This window comes from Triticum aestivum, chromosome 2D (assembly GCF_018294505.1).
Source record: "Triticum aestivum cultivar Chinese Spring chromosome 2D, IWGSC CS RefSeq v2.1, whole genome shotgun sequence".
NCBI classification, from domain to species: domain Eukaryota; kingdom Viridiplantae; phylum Streptophyta; class Magnoliopsida; order Poales; family Poaceae; genus Triticum; species Triticum aestivum.
Genome location: NC_057799.1, coordinates 623,557,676 through 623,579,132, shown reverse-complemented (window position 1 = coordinate 623,579,132; position 21,457 = coordinate 623,557,676). Strand labels below are relative to the sequence as shown.

Here is a 21,457-nt window from a genome sequence, read left to right as displayed (position 1 = left end):
GGCGTGTCGATGGCGCGCGGGACGCAGCGACGACGTGGCGTAGGTGTGCGTGCGTGTGTGACGTGGTGGTGTGAGTTAGCTAGCTAGACGGGCATGCATGCATGTATTAGTTGCTGTTTAGTAGTTTGGCTGTTAGCAGCGGCGGCCGCGTCGTGCGCGAAGACCGAGTGGATCGCCTGCATGTAGCTGGGCATGTTCGTGGGTGCGTAAGAAGCGTAGGCGTTGCGTTGCTGCTGGGCTACAAAGCCAGCCGGTTTGTACGTGTTTGAAGTGAGCTGGTATCGTGAGAAGAAAAGAACACACGCCGGGGCGTTGGTCACTAAAAGTGCTCCTTCTTCTACCTGCATCCATGCGGGTGAGAGAGCGGTTCTAACAGGCTCGACCAGTGGTCACATGCATGCTAACGAGGCGGCGCCGTTTCGGAGGTGGAGGTTGGCTGTAACTGTAAGTTGCGGCCGTAGCCGTGGTCCTTGCTACCTGACGACGAAGGCTGTCCGGAAAGACAGACGAGGGGAAGTGAAGCGGCAGTGGTTCGTTCCAGGCAGCATGCAGCCGTGCCGGACTGAGGGTGCGTCGTCGGAGGCGGCCGCTCCAGCGCGCGGTGGAGAGAAAATAAAGCCTACGGCCTTGAGACTCCTATTCATCCACGGCGGGTCGACTCAGCACGAGTTAGATTCCGACTCCAATTCCAGCTCCGTTGGCCCTCCTTCCTCATCTATATTCATTGGATCCATGGTCGACGGAGAGACCGGCAGCCAGACATGTTTCGTCCGGCATTGGGCGCCGTGGGGAGAATCCTGCTGCGCAGCCAGGCCGCGGCGGCTAGGTCGCTGTCGAGGCCGGCCGGAGCTAGCAGGCTCCTGAGACACCTACACGTACGTACGCCCTCTCGTCTAATTCGCTCTCGCTGATCGTGCGTTTGTTGGTCTGTTGGATGAAATTGAATCCCGTCTTCTTCTTCTTTTTTGTGTGTGTTCATCATCGAATTGCAGTCTCAGCAGGCGCACCTCGGGGATGGTGCAGCAGCTACTGCTGGCCACCGCTTTGGCTTTTCTCGCAGCAGCTCCCTCAAACCCCATGCTACGGCAATAGCTGGATGGTCTACCGCTGGTGCTGCATTTTGGTACATGAAGAGCCTCCCCTCGGAGATCAACTGGCTCAAAGCTAATGTTGTCCCGTAGGATCACTGGGTCGCTGAGGTTGACTGGGTCGAGGCTGGTGCTGTCTCCCCCGTTGTGAGGAAACAAAACGGTTGTGGTGAGTGTCCTGAGCTTAGCCACGTACGCAGCCTAACGGATAATACAGTAGTAATAGTACAAATGTAGTGTTAATTTTAGGCAAGTGGTGAGCAAATTTCAAACAAATTGATGAGCTTCATAGGACCAAGCGGGCTGCCGCTTGTTTAAGCTCCGATCGTAGTTTATTTCTAGAACGCGCACAACTAACATGCATAGTTATCGTATACTCCCTTCGCTCAAAATAAGTGTCTTTGATTTAGTACAACAAACTCCCTCCGTCTCAAAGTAAGTCTCTTTGATTTAGTACAATTTTAGCGCATCCATCCCTTCACGCTACAGCTTGCACCAACTCTACTAACTCGTGCATTTGTCTCAGGCAGCTGTTGGGCGATGGCTGCTGCAGCCTCAGTCGAAGCTGCGCATTACCTGAATACCTTCCACTCAGTGTCATTGTCTGTACAAGAGCTCATTGACTGTGACACAAAGAGCTCTGGGTGTAATGGCGGCCAAGCAAAAAAGGCCTTCAGGTATATGCAAGACAACGGAGTCTCGAGCGAATCCTCCTACCCGTACAAGGCTCGGGGGAGTAAATTGGGTTGCGAGCGAAACAAAACAGCAACAGCAGTAAGAATATCAGGGTTTCGATTTGTCAATCCAACCGAGGATGCCCTAGAGAAAGCAGTGGCTAAGCAGCCCGTGGTTGTCTCTTTGCAATGTCCCGATGATATGGATAGGTACTACAAAGAAGGCATCTTGGATTATAAAGTTGTCAAGCCAGCCACGTTGCATTCTGTGCTCATTGTTGGTTACGGCACCGACTCCAATGGCGTAAAATATTGGCGATTCAAAAACTCATGGGGACCAGACTGGGGCGAGGGCGGGTTTGGGAGGATCCGCAGGCACGTTGGCTACAAGGGAGGTGTGTTGGGTATTTTCATGCGGCAAGGAGTATATCCAGTGGTTGAGAACTGATTGATCTTGCATGTTGTATCTTTTATTTGTCAAATTGTATTCCCAACCCAGTTTCATTGTTAGAATACACATTGGGTTTAAAGATAGAGATAAGGATGTAGGGATCAATTATGTTTAAACCCTGTATTACGTGTCTTGTACTTCAGACAGCTGCCCCTTATCTACTATACAGATAAGAGAGCGATCCCCACTACTTTGATTTATTTTTAATATACAACTATGACACCTCGTCATGCAACCATGCATGCATGGAAATGGGTCACCTCAATATACTACAATCATACATGGAAAAAAGATCCACCATAACATGCATCTGTGCACGTGAAAACTCTTGCACTCCTTGTATTCCGCAAATATTTTACGTCTCTACAATTATCAAATATTCATGCTCCAACTCCATTGGTATGCATAAGAGAGTGATCTTCACTACCAGCGGCGTAGACAGGCCCCAGGCCTGGGGCGTGAGGGCTTGCTGCTTCGTTGATTGTAGCATTTTACCGTGGCTACAGTGCTACAGTACGGTACAGTAGAAGAAGGCTGCCTGGGTCGGCCTAGGACGTGGTCAATTCCTGGCGCCGCCACTGTTCACTACCACTGGCGTAGGGTAGTGGAGGCGAAACTGGGTGGCGACCCCCCCCCCCCCCCCCCCCCCCCCTTCCAAAATCGCGAAAAACAAAATTACTAGGCATAGTCATCAGTTTAGTCCAGCTCATTAACAGATAAAGCCCACCTATATGTACGGTCGTGGACTACTGTCGCCTGTTCGCACACTGGTCGGCCTCCAGCCTTCAACCCCAACTCCCCGTGCCTCCACTCCTCCGGTCGGTCTCCAATTTTCCATGGCCATGGAGACCTGCCGTCTGCCGACCAGATTTGAGCAACCAATACCGCCGACCTAGAACTCCTATGTTCTTTTGACCTCTCCTTAATCCCTTTCTCAGTTGGATCCTCACGCCATCGACGCCCTCAAGCCGAACACCCACGCCCGACGCACTTGACCTGCTCCTGCATTGTTCGTCATCGCTTTGATTGGAACCGCACGCCCACACCATCACGCCACCGACACCCACGCGCTACGCCGTTGGTTACTGGTTAGTGCAGTAATGCCTTAGACTTGGTAATATAGACTTGCGGACTTCTCAGTACTATAGTGCAGTTGAACATCCATCAGCCACTGATGCATATTGTGAACGAGACAGATCTATATATGTGTTTTTTCAAACTAGACAGAAATATTATCATGACACGGTCCTCTAATTGTCCCATATATCTGTTTGATGTCTTTAAGTAGCTTTTTCATACATATCGTGTGTTTTTATATAGAATTGGCCCCTTCTTATGCTTTGGTCACGCTTCGCCACTGTTCACTACTTTAATTTATCTCAGCATGTAACTATGTCACCTCATCATGCAATCATCCATGGGAAAGGGCCACCTCAATATATTACCATGCATGAGAGAAGATCTACCATAACCTATGCATCGGTGCATGTGAAAGCTCTTACACTCCTTATATTCCATAAATATTTTATGTCTCTACAATAATCAAATATTCATGTTCCAACTCCATCAAAGTATATAGTAATCAATTCCTGCAACAATGTATGTGTTGGAAATATGCCCTAGAGGCAATAATAAATGGTTATTATTATATTTCTGTGTTCATGATAATAGTCTTTTATTCATGCTATAATTGTATTGTCCGGAAATCGTAATACATGTGTGAATACATAGACCACAACCTGTCCCTAGTAAGCCTCTAGTTGACTAGCTCGTTGATCAACAGATAGTCATGGTTTCCTGACTATGGACATAGGATGTCATTGATAACGGGATCACATCATTAGGAGAATGATGTGATGGACAAGACCCAACTTAAGCATAGCATAAAAGATCGTGTAGTTTCGTTTGCTAGAGCTTTTCCAATGTCAAGTATCTTTTCCTTAGACCATGAGATCGTGCAACTCCCGGATACCGTAGGAGTGCTTTGGGTGTGCCAAACGTCACAACGTAACTGGGTGACTATAAAGGTGCATTACGGGTATCTCCGAAAGTGTCTGTTGGGTTGGCACGGATCGAGACTGGGATTTGTCACTCCGTGTAAACGGAGAGGTATCTCTGGGCCCACTCGGTAATGCATCATCATAATGAGCTCAATGTGACTAAGGCGTTAGTCACGGGATCATGCATTGCGGTACGAGTAAAGAGACTTGCCGTAACGAGATTGAACAAGGTATTGGGATACCGACGATCGAATCTCGGGCAAGTAACACACCGATTGACAAAGGGAATTGCATACGGATTGATTGAATCCTCGACACCGTGGTTCACCCGATGATATCATCGTGGAACATGTGGGAGCCAACATGGGTATCCAGATCCCGCTGTTGATTATTGACCGGAGAGGCGTCTCGGTCATGTCTGCATGTCTCCCGAACCCGTAGGGTCTACACACTTAAGGTCCGGTGACGCTAGGGTTGTAGAGATATATGTATGCGGAAACCCGAAAGTTGTTCGGAGTCCCGGATGAGATCCCGGACGTCACGAGAGGTTCCGGAATGGTCCGGAGGTGAAGAATTATATATAGGAAGTCCAGTTTTGGCCACCGGGAAAGTTTCGGGGGTTATCGGTATTGTACCGGGACCACCGGAAGGGTCCCGGGGTCCACCGGGTGGGGCCACCTGTCCCGGAGGGCCCCGTGGGCTGAAAGTGGAGGAGAACCAGCCCCTAATGGGCTGGGGCGCCACTTTGGGCCTCCCCCCCATGCGCCTAGGGTTGGGAACCCTAGGGGGGGAGTTTCCCCTTGCCTTGGGGGGCAAGGCAACCCCTTCCCCCTTGGCCGCCGCCCCCCCCCCCCCTTGGAGATCCCATCTCCAAGGGCTGCGCACCCCCCTTGGGGGCCTATATAAAGGGGGGGGGGAGGGAGGGCAGCACACGACAGCCTTTGGCGCCTCCCTCCTCCCCTGCAACACCTCTCTCTCTCGCGCAGAAGCTCGGCGAAGCCCTGCCAGGAGAGCCGCTACATCCACCACCACGCCGTCGTGCTGTTGGATCTCCATCAACCTCTCCTTCCCCCTTGCTGGATCAAGAAAGGAGGAGACGTCGCTGCACCGTACGTGTGTTGAACGCGGAGGTGCCGTCCGTTCGGCACTCGGTCATCGGTGATTTGGATCACGGCGAGTACGACTCCGTCATCCACGTTCATTGGAACGCTTCCGCTCGCGATCTACAACGGTATGTAGATGCACTCCCTTCCCTCGTTGCTAGTAGACTCCATAGATGCATCTTGGTGAGCGTAGGAAAATTTTAAAATTATGCTACGATTCCCAACAGTGGCATCATGAGCCAGGCCTATGCGTAGTTACTATGCACGAGTAGAACACAAAGAAGTTGTGGGCGTTGATGTTGCCAATTCTTCTTGCCGCTACTAGTCGTTTCTTGTTTCGGCGGCATTGTAGGATGAAGCGGCCCGGACCGACCTTACACGTACGCTTACGTGAGACAGGTTCCACCGACTGACATGCACTAGTTGCATAAGGTGGCTAGCGGGTGTCTGTCTCTCCTACTTTAGTCAGAACGGATTCGATGAAAAGGGTCCTTATGAAGGGTAAATAGAAATTGGCAAATCACGTTGTGGTCATACGTAGGTAAGAAATCGTTCTTGCTAGAAACCTACAAACCACGTAAAAACTTGCAACAACAATTAGAAGGACGTCTAACTTGTTTTTGCAGCAAGTGATATATGTGATATGATATGGCCAGAAGATGTGATGAATGATATATGTGATGTATGAGATTGATCATATTCTTGTAATAGGAATCACGACTTGCATGTCGATGAGTATGACAACCGGCAGGAGCCATAGGAGTTGTCTTTATTATTTTGCATGACCTGCGTGTCATTGAATAACGCCATGTAATTTACTTTACTTTGTTGCTAAACGGTTAGCCATAGAAGTAATCGTTGGCGTGACAACTTCATGAAGACACAATGATGGAGATCATGATGATGGAGATCATGGTGTCATGCCGGTGACGAAGATGATCATGGTGCCCCGAAGATGGAGATCAAAGGAGCATGATGATATTGGCCATATCATGTCACTATTTGATTGCATGTGATGTTTATCATGTTTTTGCATCTTATTTGCTTAGTACGACGGTAGCAAGTAGGATGATCCCTTATAATAATTTCAAGAAAGTGTTCACCCTAACTGTGCACCGTTGCGAAGGTTCGTCGTTTCGAAGCACCACGTGATGATCGGGTGTGATAGATTCTTACGTTCGCATACAACGGGTGTTGACGAGCCTTGCATGTACAGACATGGCCTCGGAACACACGCAATACACTTAGGTTGACTTGACGAGCCTAGCATGTACAGACATGGCCTCGGAACACGGAGGACCGAAAGGTCGAGCATGAGTCGTATAGAAGATACGATCAACATGGAGATGTTCACCGATCTTGACTAGTCCGTCTCACGTGATGATCGGACACGGCCTAGTTGAGCTCGGATCATGTTTCACTTAGATGACTAGAGGGATGTCTGTCTGAGTGGGAGTTCATTAAATAATTTGATTATATGAACTTAATTATCATGAACTTAGTCTAAAATCTCTACATTATGTATTGTAGATCAAATGGCCCACGTTGTCCTCAATTTCAACGCGTTCCTAGAGAAAACCAAGCTGAAAGATGATGGCAGCAACTATACGGACTGGGTCCGGAACCTGAGGCTCATCCTCATAGTTGCCAAGAAAGATTATGTCTTAGAAGCACCGCTAGGTGAAGCACCAATCCCTGAGAACCAAGACGTTATGAACGCTTGGCAGCAGCGTGCTGATGATTACTCCCTCGTTCAGTGCGGCATGCTTTACAGCTTAGAACCGGGTCTCCAAAAGCGTTTTGAGAAACATGGAGCATACGAGATGTTCGAGGAGCTGAAACTGGTTTTTCAAGCTCATGCCCGGGTCGAGAGATATGATGTCTCCGACAAGTTCTTCAGCTGTAAAATGGAGGAGAACAGTTCTGTTAGTGAGCACATACTCAGAATGTCTGGGTTGCACAACCGCTTGTCTCAGCTGGGAGTTAATCTCCCGGATGACGCGGTCATTGACAGAATCCTCCAGTCGCTTCCACCAAGCTACAAGAGCTTTGTGATGAACTACAATATGCAGGGGATGGAAAAGACCATTCCCGAGGTATATTCAATGCTAAAATCAGCGGAAGGGGAGATCAAAAAGGAACATCAAGTGTTGATGGTGAATAAAACCACTAAGTTCAAGAAGGGCAAGGGTAAGAAGAACTTCAAGAAGGACGGCAAGGGAATTGCCGCGCCCGGTAAGCCGGTTACCGGGAAGAAGTCAAAGAATGGACCCAAGCCCGAGACTGAGTGCTTTTATTGCAAGGGAAGTGGTCACTGGAAGCGGAACTGCCCCAAATATTTAGCGGACAAGAAGAAGGCCGGCAACACCCAAGGTATATGTGATATACAAGTAATTGATGTGTACCTTACCAGTACTCGTAGTAGCTCCTGGGTATTTGATACCGGTGCGGTTGCTCATATTTGTAACTCAAATCAGGAACTACGGAATAAACGGAGACTGGCAAAAGACGAGGTGACGATGCGCGTCGGGAATGGTTCCAAGGTCGATGTGATCGCCGTCGGCACGCTACCTCTGCATCTACCCACGGGATTAGTTATAAACCTCAATAATTGTTATTTAGTGCCAGCTTTGAGCATGAACATTGTATCTGGATCTCGTTTAATTCGAGATGGCTACTCATTTAAATCTGAGAATAATGGTTGTTCTATTTATTTGAGAGATATGTTTTATGGTCATGCCCCGCTGGTCAATGGTTTATTTTGATGAATCTCGAACGTGATGCTACACATGTTCATAGTGTGAATACCAAAAGATGTAAAGTTGATAACGATAGTCCCACATACTTGTGGCACTGCCGCCTTGGTCACATTGGTGTCAAGCGCATGAAGAAGCTCCATGCAGATGGACTTTTGGAGTCTCTTGATTACGAATCATTTGACACGTGCGAACCATGCCTCATGGGTAAGATGACCAAGACTCCGTTCTCCGGAACAATGGAGCGAGCAACCAACTTATTGGAAATCATACATACCGATGTGTGCGGTCCAATGAGTGTTGAGGCTCGCGGAGGATATCGTTATGTTCTCACTCTCACTGATGATTTAAGTAGATATGGGTATGTCTACCTAATGAAACACAAGTCTGAAACCTTTGAAAAGTTCAAGGAATTTCAGAGTGAGGTTGAGAATCAACGTGACAGGAAAATAAAATTCTTACGATCAGATCGTGGTGGAGAATATTTAAGTCACGAATTTGGTACACACTTAAGGAAATGTGGAATAGTTTCACAACTCACGCCGCCTGGAACACCTCAGAGAAATGGTGTGTCCGAACGTCGTAATCGCACTCTATTGGATATGGTGCGATCTATGATGTCTCTTACCGATTTACCGCTCTCATTTTGGGGTTATGCTTTAGAGACTGCCGCATTCACTTTAAATAGGGCACCGTCTAAATCCGTTGAGACGACACCGTATGAATTATGGTTTGGGAAGAAACCTAAGCTGTCGTTTCTAAAAGTTTGGGGATGCGATGCTTATGTCAAGAAACTTCAACCTGAAAAGCTCGAACCCAAATCGGAAAAATGCGTCTTCATAGGATACCCTAAGGAAACTATTGGGTACACCTTCTACCTCAGATCCGAAGGCAAGATCTTCGTTGCCAAGAACGGGTCCTTTCTAGAGAAGGAGTTTCTCTCGAAAGAATTGAGTGGGAGGAAAGTGGAACTTGATGAGGTGATAGTCACCCCTTCCGAGTCGGAAAATAGCGCAGCGCGGGAAAATGTTCCTGTGGTGCCTACACCGACGGGGGAGGAAGTTAATGATGATGATCATGAAGCTTCGGATCAAGTTGCCACTGAACTTCGTAGGTCCACAAGGACACGTTCCGCACCAGAGTGGTACGGCAACCCTGTCCTGGAAATCATGTTGTTAGACAACGGTGAACCTTCGAACTATGAAGAAGCGATGGCGGGCCCGGATTCCGACAAATGGCTAGAAGCCATGAAATCCGAGATAGAATCCATGTATGAAAACAAAGTATGGACTTTGACTGACTTGCCCGATGAGCGGCGAGCCATAGAAAACAAATGGATCTTTAAGAAGAAGACGGACGCAGATGGTAATGTGACCATCTACAAAGCTCGACTTGTCGCTAAGGGTTATCGACAAGTTCAAGGGGTTGACTACGATGAGACTTTCTCACCCGTAGCGAAGCTGAAGTCCGTCCGAATCATGTTAGCAATTGCCGCATACTATGATTATGAGATATGGCAGATGGACGTCAAAACGGCATTCCTTAACGGCTTCCTTAAGGAAGAGTTGTATATGATGCAGCCGGAAGGTTTTGTCGATCCTAAGAATGCTAACAAAGTATGCAAGCTCCAGCGCTCAATCTATGGGCTGGTGCAAGCATCTCGGAGTTGGAACATTCGCTTTGATGAGATGATCAAAGCGTTTGGGTTTACACAGACTTATGGAGAAGCCTGTGTTTACAAGAAAGTGAGTGGGAGCTCTGTAGCATTTCTCATATTATATGTGGATGACATATTATTGATGGGAAATGATATAGAATTCTTGGAAAGTATAAAGGCCTATTTGAATAAATGTTTTTCAATGAAGGACCTTGGAGAAGCTGCTTATATATTAGGCATCAAGATCTATAGAGATAGATCAAGACGCCTCATTGGTCTTTCACAGAGTACATACCTTGACAAGATATTGAAGAAGTTCAGTATGGATCAGTCCAAGAAGGGGTTCTTGCCTGTATTGCAAGGTGTGCAATTGAGCACGGCTCAATGCCCGACCACGGCAGAAGATATAGAAGAGATGAGTGTCATCCCCTATGCCTCGGCCATAGGGTCTATTATGTATGCCATGCTGTGTACCAGACCTGATGTAAACCTTGCCGTAAGTTTGGTAGGAAGGTACCAAAGTAATCCCGGCAAGGAACACTGGACAGCGGTCAAGAATATCCTGAAGTACCTGAAGAGGACTAAGGATATGTTTCTCGTCTATGGAGGTGACGAAGAGCTCGTCGTAAAGGGTTACGTCGACGCTAGCTTCGACACAGATCCGGATGACTCGAAGTCACAGACCGGATACGTGTATATTTTGAATAGAGGAGCAGTAAGCTGGTGCAGTTGCAAGCAAAGCGTCGTGGCGGGATCTACATGTGAAGCGGAATACATGGCAGCCTCGGAGGCAGCACAGGAAGCAGTCTGGATGAAGGAGTTCATTACCGACCTAGGGGTGATTCCCAATGCGTCGGGCCCAATGACTCTCTTATGTGACAACACTGGAGCTATTGCCCTTGCGAAGGAGCCCAGGTTTCACAGGAAGACCAGGCATATCAAGCGTCGCTTCAACTCCATTCGTGAAAGTGTTCAAAATGGAGACATAGATATTTGTAAAGTACACACGGACCTGAATGTAGCAGATCCGTTGACTAAACCTCTCCCTAGGGCAAAACATGATCAACACCAGGACGCAATGGGTGTTCGATTCATCACAATGTAACTAGATTATTGACTCTAGTGCAAGTGGGAGACTGTTGGAAATATGCCCTAGAGGCAATAATAAATGGTTATTATTATATTTCTGTGTTCATGATAATAGTCTTTTATTCATGCTATAATTGTATTGTCCGGAAATCGTAATACATGTGTGAATACATAGACCACAACCTGTCCCTAGTAAGCCTCTAGTTGACTAGCTCGTTGATCAACAGATAGTCATGGTTTCCTGACTATGGACATAGGATGTCATTGATAACGGGATCACATCATTAGGAGAATGATGTGATGGACAAGACCCAACTTAAGCATAGCATAAAAGATCGTGTAGTTTCGTTTGCTAGAGCTTTTCCAATGTCAAGTATCTTTTCCTTAGACCATGAGATCGTGCAACTCCCGGATACCGTAGGAGTGCTTTGGGTGTGCCAAACGTCACAACGTAACTGGGTGACTATAAAGGTGCATTACGGGTATCTCCGAAAGTGTCTGTTGGGTTGGCACGGATCGAGACTGGGATTTGTCACTCCGTGTAAACGGAGAGGTATCTCTGGGCCCACTCGGTAATGCATCATCATAATGAGCTCAATGTGACTAAGGCGTTAGTCACGGGATCATGCATTGCGGTACGAGTAAAGAGACTTGCCGGTAACGAGATTGAACAAGGTATTGGGATACCGACGATCGAATCTCGGGCAAGTAACATACCGATTGACAAAGGGAATTGCATACGGATTGATTGAATCCTCGACACCGTGGTTCACCCGATGATATCATCGTGGAACATGTGGGAGCCAACATGGGTATCCAGATCCCGCTGTTGGTTATTGACCGGAGAGGCGTCTCGGTCATGTCTGCATGTCTCCCGAACCCGTAGGGTCTACACACTTAAGGTCCGGTGACGCTAGGGTTGTAGAGATATATGTATGCGGAAACCCGAAAGTTGTTCGGAGTCCCGGATGAGATCCCGGACGTCACGAGAGGTTCCGGAATGGTCCGGAGGTGAAGAATTATATATAGGAAGTCCAGTTTTGGCCACCGGGAAAGTTTCGGGGGTTATCGGTATTGTACCGGGACCACCGGAAGGGTCCCGGGGTCCACCGGGTGGGGCCACCTGTCCCGGAGGGCCCCGTGGGCTGAAAGTGGAGGGGAACCAGCCCCTAATGGGCTGGGGCGCCACTTTGGGCCTCCCCCCCATGCGCCTAGGGTTGGGAACCCTAGGGGGGGAGTTTCCCCTTGCCTTGGGGGGCAAGGCAACCCCTTCCCCCTTGGCCGCCGCCCCCCCCCCCCTTGGAGATCCCATCTCCAAGGGCTGCGCACCCCCCTTGGGGGCCTATATAAAGGGGGGGGAGGGAGGGCAGCACACGACAGCCTTTGGCGCCTCCCTCCTCCCCTGCAACACCTCTCTCTCTCGCGCAGAAGCTCGGCGAAGCCCTGCCAGGAGAGCCGCTACATCCACCACCACGCCGTCGTGCTGTTGGATCTCCATCAACCTCTCCTTCCCCCTTGCTGGATCAAGAAAGGAGGAGACGTCGCTGCACCGTACGTGTGTTGAACGCGGAGGTGCCGTCCGTTCGGCACTCGGTCATCGGTGATTTGGATCACGGCGAGTACGACTCCGTCATCCACGTTCATTGGAACGCTTCCGCTCGCGATCTACAACGGTATGTAGATGCACTCCCTTCCCTCGTTGCTAGTAGACTCCATAGATGCATCTTGGTGAGCGTAGGAAAATTTTAAAATTATGCTACGATTCCCAACAGTATGGGGTATTATCTAGTGTACTATATATATACACACACAATTTTGATCACCGAATGAGAATAATATTCTGATAACTAGTCAACCCGTCGCAGCAGTACTAGTTAAACTTCCGAACACATTGTCGAAATGGGTCTTGCGATATAGCGTTGGAAAGCTATGGACACATAGATCACAACCTAAGGTAAATTTTTGTCAAAATCTACACGGTTCAAGAGAAGTTTTACAAACCATTTTTCTTCATACAAAAATGTGAATCGTATTTTCAAGCCCATTTATAAACCTTTTACCAGAATGGGGCAAATAATACGGCGCTGGAAAGCTGCTGCAAATCCGCTCATTTCACATATAAAAAGATTTCCTAAATTCACAACGGTTAACGAGCAATTTAAAAAATGGCGGAATTTTTCAAACCAAATAGCCAAGTTGGTTTATTTGCCGTAATTACCAAACAACTAATCGGACTGATCCAAATGATACGGCGTTGGAAGCTTATGATAATGCGCTTCTTTTTCATACAGAAAGTTTGTTCCAAATTTGAACGGTTTAAAAGTAATTTAGAAAACGGTCGAAGTTCCTCCGAGTTTGTTTTTTGGGTTATTTTTCAAATGGTTTGTCGGAATGCAGCAAATGATATGGCATTGGAAAGCTTGAACAAATGGGAAAATTTTATATACAGAATGTTTCTCCTGATTCTTTATAGTTTTATGACAAATATTAAAACGGATAAAAACATTTCCTGACCGTATGTTTTGCAAACTTTGTCAGAACGGGGCATATAATATGCTATTCGAAAGCTATGAAAAATGCAAAACTTTTTCTTATAGAAAGTTTTCTCTGATTTCTAGGTGTTTTTAAGTAATTTTGAAAATGGCAATATCATGCGTTCTGCCTTCGTTGCGAAAACAGATTCCTCGGAAATGCACTGCGTGAAAAATTTGAACTTCTGAGGCATGTCTGTTTGAACTTCACTCTATCTTCCATGTGTTTTTTTCCCGTAACTCCTCAACCACTTACCGGAATTGAGCAAATGATATATTGATGGAAAGCGGTTGAAAAGGCGCAATTTCTTTGTGTTGATCATTTTCTTCATATTCACGTCGATTCAAGAGATTTTTTTTAATACGTAAAAAGGTGTTTTTAACGGTATATATGAAACTTTTAAACCGTTTATCGGAATGTAGCATATAATGTACGGTTGGAAAGCTTATGAATAGGAACAACTTTTTTTGTAGACAGTTGCAAATGTGTTGCCGTTTTGCGAGCAGTTTTAAAAATGGCAAAAGAACGTCATTGCTGCCTTTTTTAACATGTAAATGAACGACGGGCTTCTCGCACTATAAATTCTGAACTATGCAGGGAGGAGCATGTGAACCTCTTGCAACAAATTTTTATGCTTTTAGTATTGCATTCTTTTAATATCATCTGAAACGCTTTCCGTGTAGTAGCTAAACTTCTCGTTATTTTCACTTTAAACTTTTGTCACGTAGTTTTGTTCGTAATTCCTCACCGGTGCGTCGGAGTTGCACAAATGATATACCTTTAGAAACCTGCTGAAAAGACGAAACTTTTCTAGTACGCTTAAACTTTTGTTTCCAAACATACACCAATTTGTTTTTAACCATTATTTTTGAAAAGAGCATACGATATACCCTTTGAAAATTTGTTGAATAGGAGGAACTTTTTTCTTGTAGAGCATTTTGTCTCAAATTTTTTATGGATTGAGAAAATTATTTTAAAACACCAAAAACAAAATCTTTCTATGTGTTATGAACATCTAAATACACGGTGAACCTCTCTCATAAGAATTTTTGAACTTTGTCTGGCCGAGCACTTGAACTTCTAGCAAGATTTTTTTTTGTTTATGAGTTGTTTTAAAAAATACAAAAAGGCATTATTTTTGTTCTTGTTTTTTGAACATGTAAATCCTAGGTTTTTAATAAGCTCCGAACTTTTGTGTTAATTTCATTTGAACTTCATTTTTTTCTTTTATTAGTAAAAAATAGTTTTTGATTTTTAAATAGACCTTGAATTCGACTATTTTTTCCAATTTGAACTTCATGGTTGATTATTTAATAACAATGGATATCTGAGTTTTTTAATAACGGTAAAATCCTAGATTTTTTAATAAACATCGAACCACCTACTTATTTTAGTTTGAACTTCTAGTTTCTAAAAAAGGGGAAAATCTATTTTAAACATTTTTTTAGTTGTTACATTTATATTAATTTGAACTTCTTCATTTTATTCTTTAGTAACAAGAAAAAATCTGAGTTTTTTATAACCTTTGAAGTTCTCTATTATTTTCATTTGAACTTCTTAGTTTTATTGTAAGAAAATGTATGGTTTTTAAATAAGCATCAAACATTTGAAAAGTGAATTTCATACATTTATTTCTCCTAGAAACAGAAAGAATTTTGGTTTTTTGTATACATCCAACTACATCTATTATTTTAATTTGAACTTCTTAACTTTATTTCTCATACATCAAACAAGGAAAAACTATCTTTTTTATAAATATTGAACTATTCTTCTTTTTGTAATCTAGACTTCTTGCTTTTATTTAAGTAAAAAAATCCTAATTTTGTAATAAATATTGAATCGGTCCATTATATAAATTTGTACTTCCAAAGTTTTTATTTAGAAATGATAAAAATCATTTTTTTATGAGTTTTGAACTGCTGTATTTTTAAAATTTGAACGTCTTGTTTTCATTCTTTAATATGAGGAAAATCTGGAAAAAAAAAATAAACATCGAACTACTCATTTTTTTACTTTGGACTTCCTTGTTTTATTTATTTTAGTAACGGAAAATCCTAATTTTTTTTTATAAACAGCAATCACTCATTTTTATATTTGAAGTTAAGATTTTTAAAAACTAAGAAATCCCTTTCCTAGTATTGAACCGCTTGGTTATTTCAATTTGAACTTCTAGGTTTTTTTAGAAACGGGGAAAATCCTTTTTATATTATTTTTCACTGCTTCATTTTTGAAATTTGAACTTCTTGGTTTATTCTGTACTAGTGGTTAAATATCCGAGTTTTTTAGTAATCATTGAACCGCTCTGTTATTTTAATTCAAACTTCTAGTTTTTTATAAACGGAAAAATTCATTTATTTTATTTGAACTTCTTGTTTTTTAGTAATGGAATTATTTGAATTTTCATAATCGTTGAATTGCTTTCTTTATTGAAAAACATTCGTGACAGGATGCCCCTGGTTTTTTTATGGCCAACTACGACATGTTTGATTTTTTAACAGTTTCATTTGTGTTTTCTAAACTTCCTAATCTTTTGGTCTCAAAAATCCCAAACTTGCACAAACTATTTTTTTATTATTTTTTGAAGCATACTTCTATTTATTTATTTCAAATTTTTTGAACGTTGGATTACTCATTTTTTCTATTTTGAACTTCCGCATTTCCTATTTAAGAATGGGAAAATAAGAAACGTATTATCTAGGTAGAACTTCATGTGTTTTTATAAATGAATTTTATGGGGTATTTTTTTTCCTTAGGGCGGCTTCTTTTTGTATTTATTTTTTCCCTGAACTTCTATATGCTATGTTATTCAAAATTGAAAACATTTTGTCTCACAAACACCCATGAGTTTTCATGGCGAACTTTTTCTAGTGTTTTCCTATGCGTACTAGTATTTTTTTCTTGCCAATTACGAAAGTCTAAAAAGTGAGTTTTTTTGTTTACACCGAGTGACGTACAAATATAAATTTTACATGATTTTGACATAAGCAAATAATTTTTGTGAACATAAGTTATTTTCTAGCACTCTTTCTATTTGCCATAGTATCAAATTGTTTTTATACTCCCCCCATTCCATAATGTAGTGCCTATAGATTTTTGTGGAAGGCAAACTTTGCCAACTTTGACCGAGTGTATAGAGAAAACTGTCTACATCTACAATACCAAACATGTACATTCTGAAAATATAACTCACGATGTATCCAATGATGTGCATTTGGTATTCTAGATGTACCTACTTTTTTCTATAAACATGGTCAAAATTTGTAATGTTTGACTTTTGTAAAAATCTATAGGCACTACATTATGGAACGGAGGGAGTATATAGAAGCAAAGCACCCACACAGACGGGAGTACACACTGTTTAAAGTAAAAAAAGTAAAGAACAAGTGAGATGAATGAAAGATGATCCGTTAGTCTTTATTGATGATAGAAGTGGGGTATTTATACCCAGGCGGAAGTACACATGGTGCTTGGCGGTCAAGTAAACACATAGTTACTTGAGAGTCAAGGAATTACATAGTTGCCTTAGCCAAGGAAGTACATGGTTGCTTGAGAACCAAGCAACCTATCTAACAATTAACTTAATCCTAATTAGCTTAAATGATAAGCAACTATTCTATTCTTAACACTCCCCCTTGTACAACGCCTCTTCTTTGGTATATCCATCATCTTGACAAATTCTATGAATAATCTTGAATTTCTCCTCCAAAAACCCTGTGGGAAAAATATGAGGAGAATAGTGCAGATATGTTGCTAAAACTCCTTTAAACCCAGTGGGAAAAATAATAAGGAGAAAATGATGCAACATATAATGATCATTGTCTCTTGATAACTCATATGAGAAAAACCTTTGAAGAAGGAGAAAACTCATCGATGAGTTTAGAGAACAATTAATATGTCTTGAGTACTTTCTTTAAAAAACCCGGTAGGGAAAATAGAAAGTATGATTTATGTTCTTTGATAAGATATTGCCTCATTAAAAACCATTATGAGAAACTTTGCTAGAAAACTCATAAGGGAAAAGAGTGCGATATGATATGCCATTGAAAACTCCTTTAAAACCCAGTGGGAAAAATATAAGGAGAAAATGTATGACATATACTGGCACTTGTGTTTATATTGTCTAGTTAGAAACCTTTATGAGAAACCATTAGGGAAAACTCATGAAGGGAAAAAGAGTACAATATATGCAATCTGAGAATTGTTAATAGGTTATAGATTTGGGAAATTACTCCCCCTGAACTTTGCAAACCTGGAGAATGTGTACTACAAATTCCATTATATGATCATGACATTATTAATAATCTGTAGGATCATCAAAGTATGTTGTTTGCATATTGTTTCCTCACTTTCTATAATTTGTGAGCATAAGTAATTTTCGAGCAATGTGCTTTATGATATTGCTCTTCATATAACCTGTAACTATTGAGTAACACAAGTGGTAGCTTCTTGATAAATCAAGTTATGTGATTTTGATGAATCTCAACCACATGATTTTGAATGTGATTAATCATTCTGCTAAGCCATTCATATTTTGCAATGCTTTTAGATAAAGCAATTATGTCAGAATGATAACTAGAAATAGCCAGTAAAGCCCATTTAGATTACTTCCATATGAACGATATTCCTGTAAATTTAGTCATTGATATGGCATTGTTGGGATCAAAGAAAGAGCCAATATCATTATATCATCTAATGGTCATATCTTGTATTTCCTGATGGAATTGTCCAAGATTTATTGTGAACTTCAGATATAAGTTAATATTCCTCATATTGACCATATATGTTTTGTTGTTGTGATATATCCACGTTGAACTTCTCATATATGTTTTGGATATATGTAGACTGATATGTATTCTTGAGAGAATGCTCAAGTTGTAAACTTAAGCTAAATTTGGTTTAATCCAAATTTTCCGCCTTGAGATGATTTTGTGTATGTTTAGGTCGTGTATAGACATTGATGATGAAGTCATCGATATACACTAAGTGATATAAGGAAAACAAATTTTGGATTCCCTTATTAACACATAAGCAATCATCATTCTTTGAGTAATCCCTTTGAAGAAGGAACTCATTTAGTCGGTAGTACCATATGATTTCCGACTATTTCAAGTCAAAGATTGACTTTCCAGTTTTACACAAAACATGCTACGATTTATCTTTGGATTCGGAATTTTAAGCCCTTTAGGGACTTTAAAATAGATATCCGAAATGAGTGATCCATATGAGTATGTATTCATTGTATCCATTAACTGCATGGTATTATTTGTACTGCCTATGATATTTAGTATCGAAACATAATTCCACTAATACCAGGAGGGTATGTCACATCATTATCGATGTCGGATCTCTGCGTGAACCCTTTTGCTACAAGCCTCGCTTTCTCACCACCTCATTGACTTTGTCTATGAATGAGAAGTTTTTAGTATTCCATATGGAAGATACTTATGAGGAGTAGGTATTACTGCAGTAAATACCACTCATTTGTTGAGCGAGTGCTATTCTTCATTACTTGCTTCCTTTTATGTGAACCAATATGAGTGCAAGAGGCACTCTACCATGGATTTTGGTTCTGGGCCCAAAAGGTTTTAGCAATTTGAGAAGAAATATATGTCGACAAATGTAGTCTTTAGTTTATATGATTCTCATGGAATCATTGAAGTTTGTGGATAAAATAGTTACTCCTTTTTAACTCCTTGTGATTTCCTACAACAAATGGAGTCAACGTGTTTCGATGTCCCGGCACCAAAACATTTGTGCACATTTATGTCGGGCATTGGATGATGAGCATCCACTGAGGTGTCTTTCAACTTGATGTTGAATTACATTTACTGGTTGAGGATTTGATTTCCTCTGTTTCCGCGGAAGCATATGAGAAGTTATATCTCGTCTTGTCAGATTTTCTCCCCCTCTTGCTCTCATTTTGGGAGAAGAGTGGTTTATCAGGTACCTCCACCCTTTCTGAAACTTTACTGCAGGAATATAGAATTTAGTAACACCTTGTTATCAGTAAATGTATGTGCCAGATTTGCAATGTGTTGCAAATATATGATTCTCTAAACTTCTATAGTTTAGATTCTTTGAGAACGTGGATATAAGGATTGAATGTCAATAACATTTCTAATCTATTTCTCGGCATTCTTTGTGGTACTTATCTCCCCCTAATGCCGAAAAATATCCTTATTGCTGATGCAATCAGCATACGGTCTGTGAATAATTTTGATTGACGGATAAATTGTTATTCCTCACATAGATACCTAATTTTCTGTGAGTGCCCATTGAGGTACGCTGGAGTGCTGATATCGGTATGTAACCAAATTATCGCAGATGGGAAATACTTTGTTGATTTCCACGTAGTTACTACAAGGGGAAAGTAGTATGATATGCAGTTGGTATGATTTAGATCATACTTACGGTGTGTAAGGCCGTATGTGTCCAACAAGAGGCTGGTAAATTTACAATTCTTTAAAAGTGGTCATGTAATTCATTTGACTATCTTTGATAAGAAATTTAGTTTAACCATTCTGGGTATACATAGGGTACTGAATACAATCAAAAAAAATCTCGTGAAATGAGTTCAACAACATTGCCCATTCGAATGGGTTTATCCTTTGTTCAGGAGAATTTGCTCCTACTTTGATAAGTTAAGCAATTTATCAGGTAAGATCATGGTTGTGTGTGATAAGAGACACACTTAAAAAAACATTTTATGAATATGTATATGAGTACCATGAAGTATCTAAATTACCACAGATAATGGTTCAATATTCCACATATATCTTTTGAATGTGTTCAAGGAAGAATAAGTGGCTTATTTAGAATTTTAAGATGAGAGTTCCTTAAAACAGATTTCCCCTATGGCACATGTGGTGCACATATAATCTGATGATACGGGGAATATTTTGCAACTTGTTAAGTTGTGACCAACAGAATTGTCAAATACTTTTCTAATCATCCCCAAACTAGGATGGCTAAGGCTATCAAGCCTAATATTTAATTCATTATTACTTAGAAATCATTGTGTATGCAACAATATTGAGTATGAATTGAAACATACATTTAATTTATCGAATATTGTATCCAAGGGATATGATATTGGACATTTTACTACATGTAGTAGTACAAGTATAGGCTAATAATATGTTGGGATAATTAGGAGATTACCTGAGGTCTCCAATATTCTTGAGTGCAAATGAGTTCATCCTCCATTTTCTGCACTAGACTTTGGTCCTCCTTCTGATGAAGATTCTGAGAACAATCCTTTACCAGAATCTGGTTGTTATTTGCAAATTTTCAAATTTATCCCATTGAACTGTTGGGAATCGTAGCATAATTTAAAATTTTCCTACGCTCACCAAGATGCATCTATGGAGTCTACTAGCAACGAGGGGAAAGGAGTGCATCTACATACCCTTGTAGATCGCGAGCGGAAGCGTTCCAATGAACGTGGATGACGGAGTCGTACTCGCCGTGATCCAAATCACCGATGACCGAGTGCCGAACGGACGGCACCTCCGCGTTCAACACACGTACGGTGCAGCGACGTCTCCTCCTTCTTGATCCAGCAAGGGGGAAGGAGAGGTTGATGGAGATCCAACAGCACGACGGCGTGGTGGTGGATGTAGCGGGTCTCCGGCAGGGCTCCGCCGAGCTTCTGCGAGAGAGAGAGAGAGATAGGTGTTGCAGGGGAGGAGGGAGGCTCCCAAGGCTGTAGTATGCTGCCCTCCCTCCCCCCCCCCCTTTATATAGGCCCCTGGGAGGGTGCGCCAGCCCTGGGAGATGGGATCTCCAAGGGGGGGCGGCGGCCAAGGGGGGAAGGGGTGCCTTGCCCCCCAAGGCAAGGGGAAAGCTCCCCCCCCCCCCTAGGGTTCCCAACCCTAGGCGCATGGGGGGAGGCCCAAGGGGGGCGCCCCAGCCCACTAGGGGCTGGTTCCCTTCCACTTTCAGCCCACGGGGCCCTCCGGGACAGGTGGCCCCACCCGGTGGACCCCCGGGACCCTTTCGGTGGTCCCGGTACAATACCGGTAACCCCCGAAACTTTCCCGGTAACCGAAACTTGACTTCCTATATATAATTCTTCACCTCCGGACCATTCCGGAACCTCTCGTGA

The 21,457-nt window shown here is 42.8% G+C and overlaps 1 protein-coding gene across 2 annotated transcripts; it reads left to right on the top strand.

Moving 5' to 3' along the window:
- The first annotated feature begins 754 nt into the window (after window positions 1-754).
- On the top strand, window positions 755-2,413 carry LOC123050517 (thiol protease SEN102-like). Of its 2 annotated transcripts, XM_044473300.1 has the most exons (3): window positions 755-875; window positions 993-1,257; window positions 1,615-2,413. In XM_044473300.1, the coding sequence occupies exon 3, from the start codon at window positions 1,629-1,631 to the stop codon at window positions 2,208-2,210; it is 582 nt and encodes a 193-aa protein (XP_044329235.1). In that variant the 5' UTR covers window positions 755-875; window positions 993-1,257; window positions 1,615-1,628; the 3' UTR covers window positions 2,211-2,413. The 2 variants fall into 2 exon arrangements, with proteins under 2 accessions (XP_044329235.1, XP_044329236.1); XM_044473301.1 differs by lacking the exon at window positions 1,615-2,413 and having other exon boundaries at window positions 761-875; window positions 993-1,251.
- The last annotated feature ends 19,044 nt before the right edge of the window (window positions 2,414-21,457 follow it).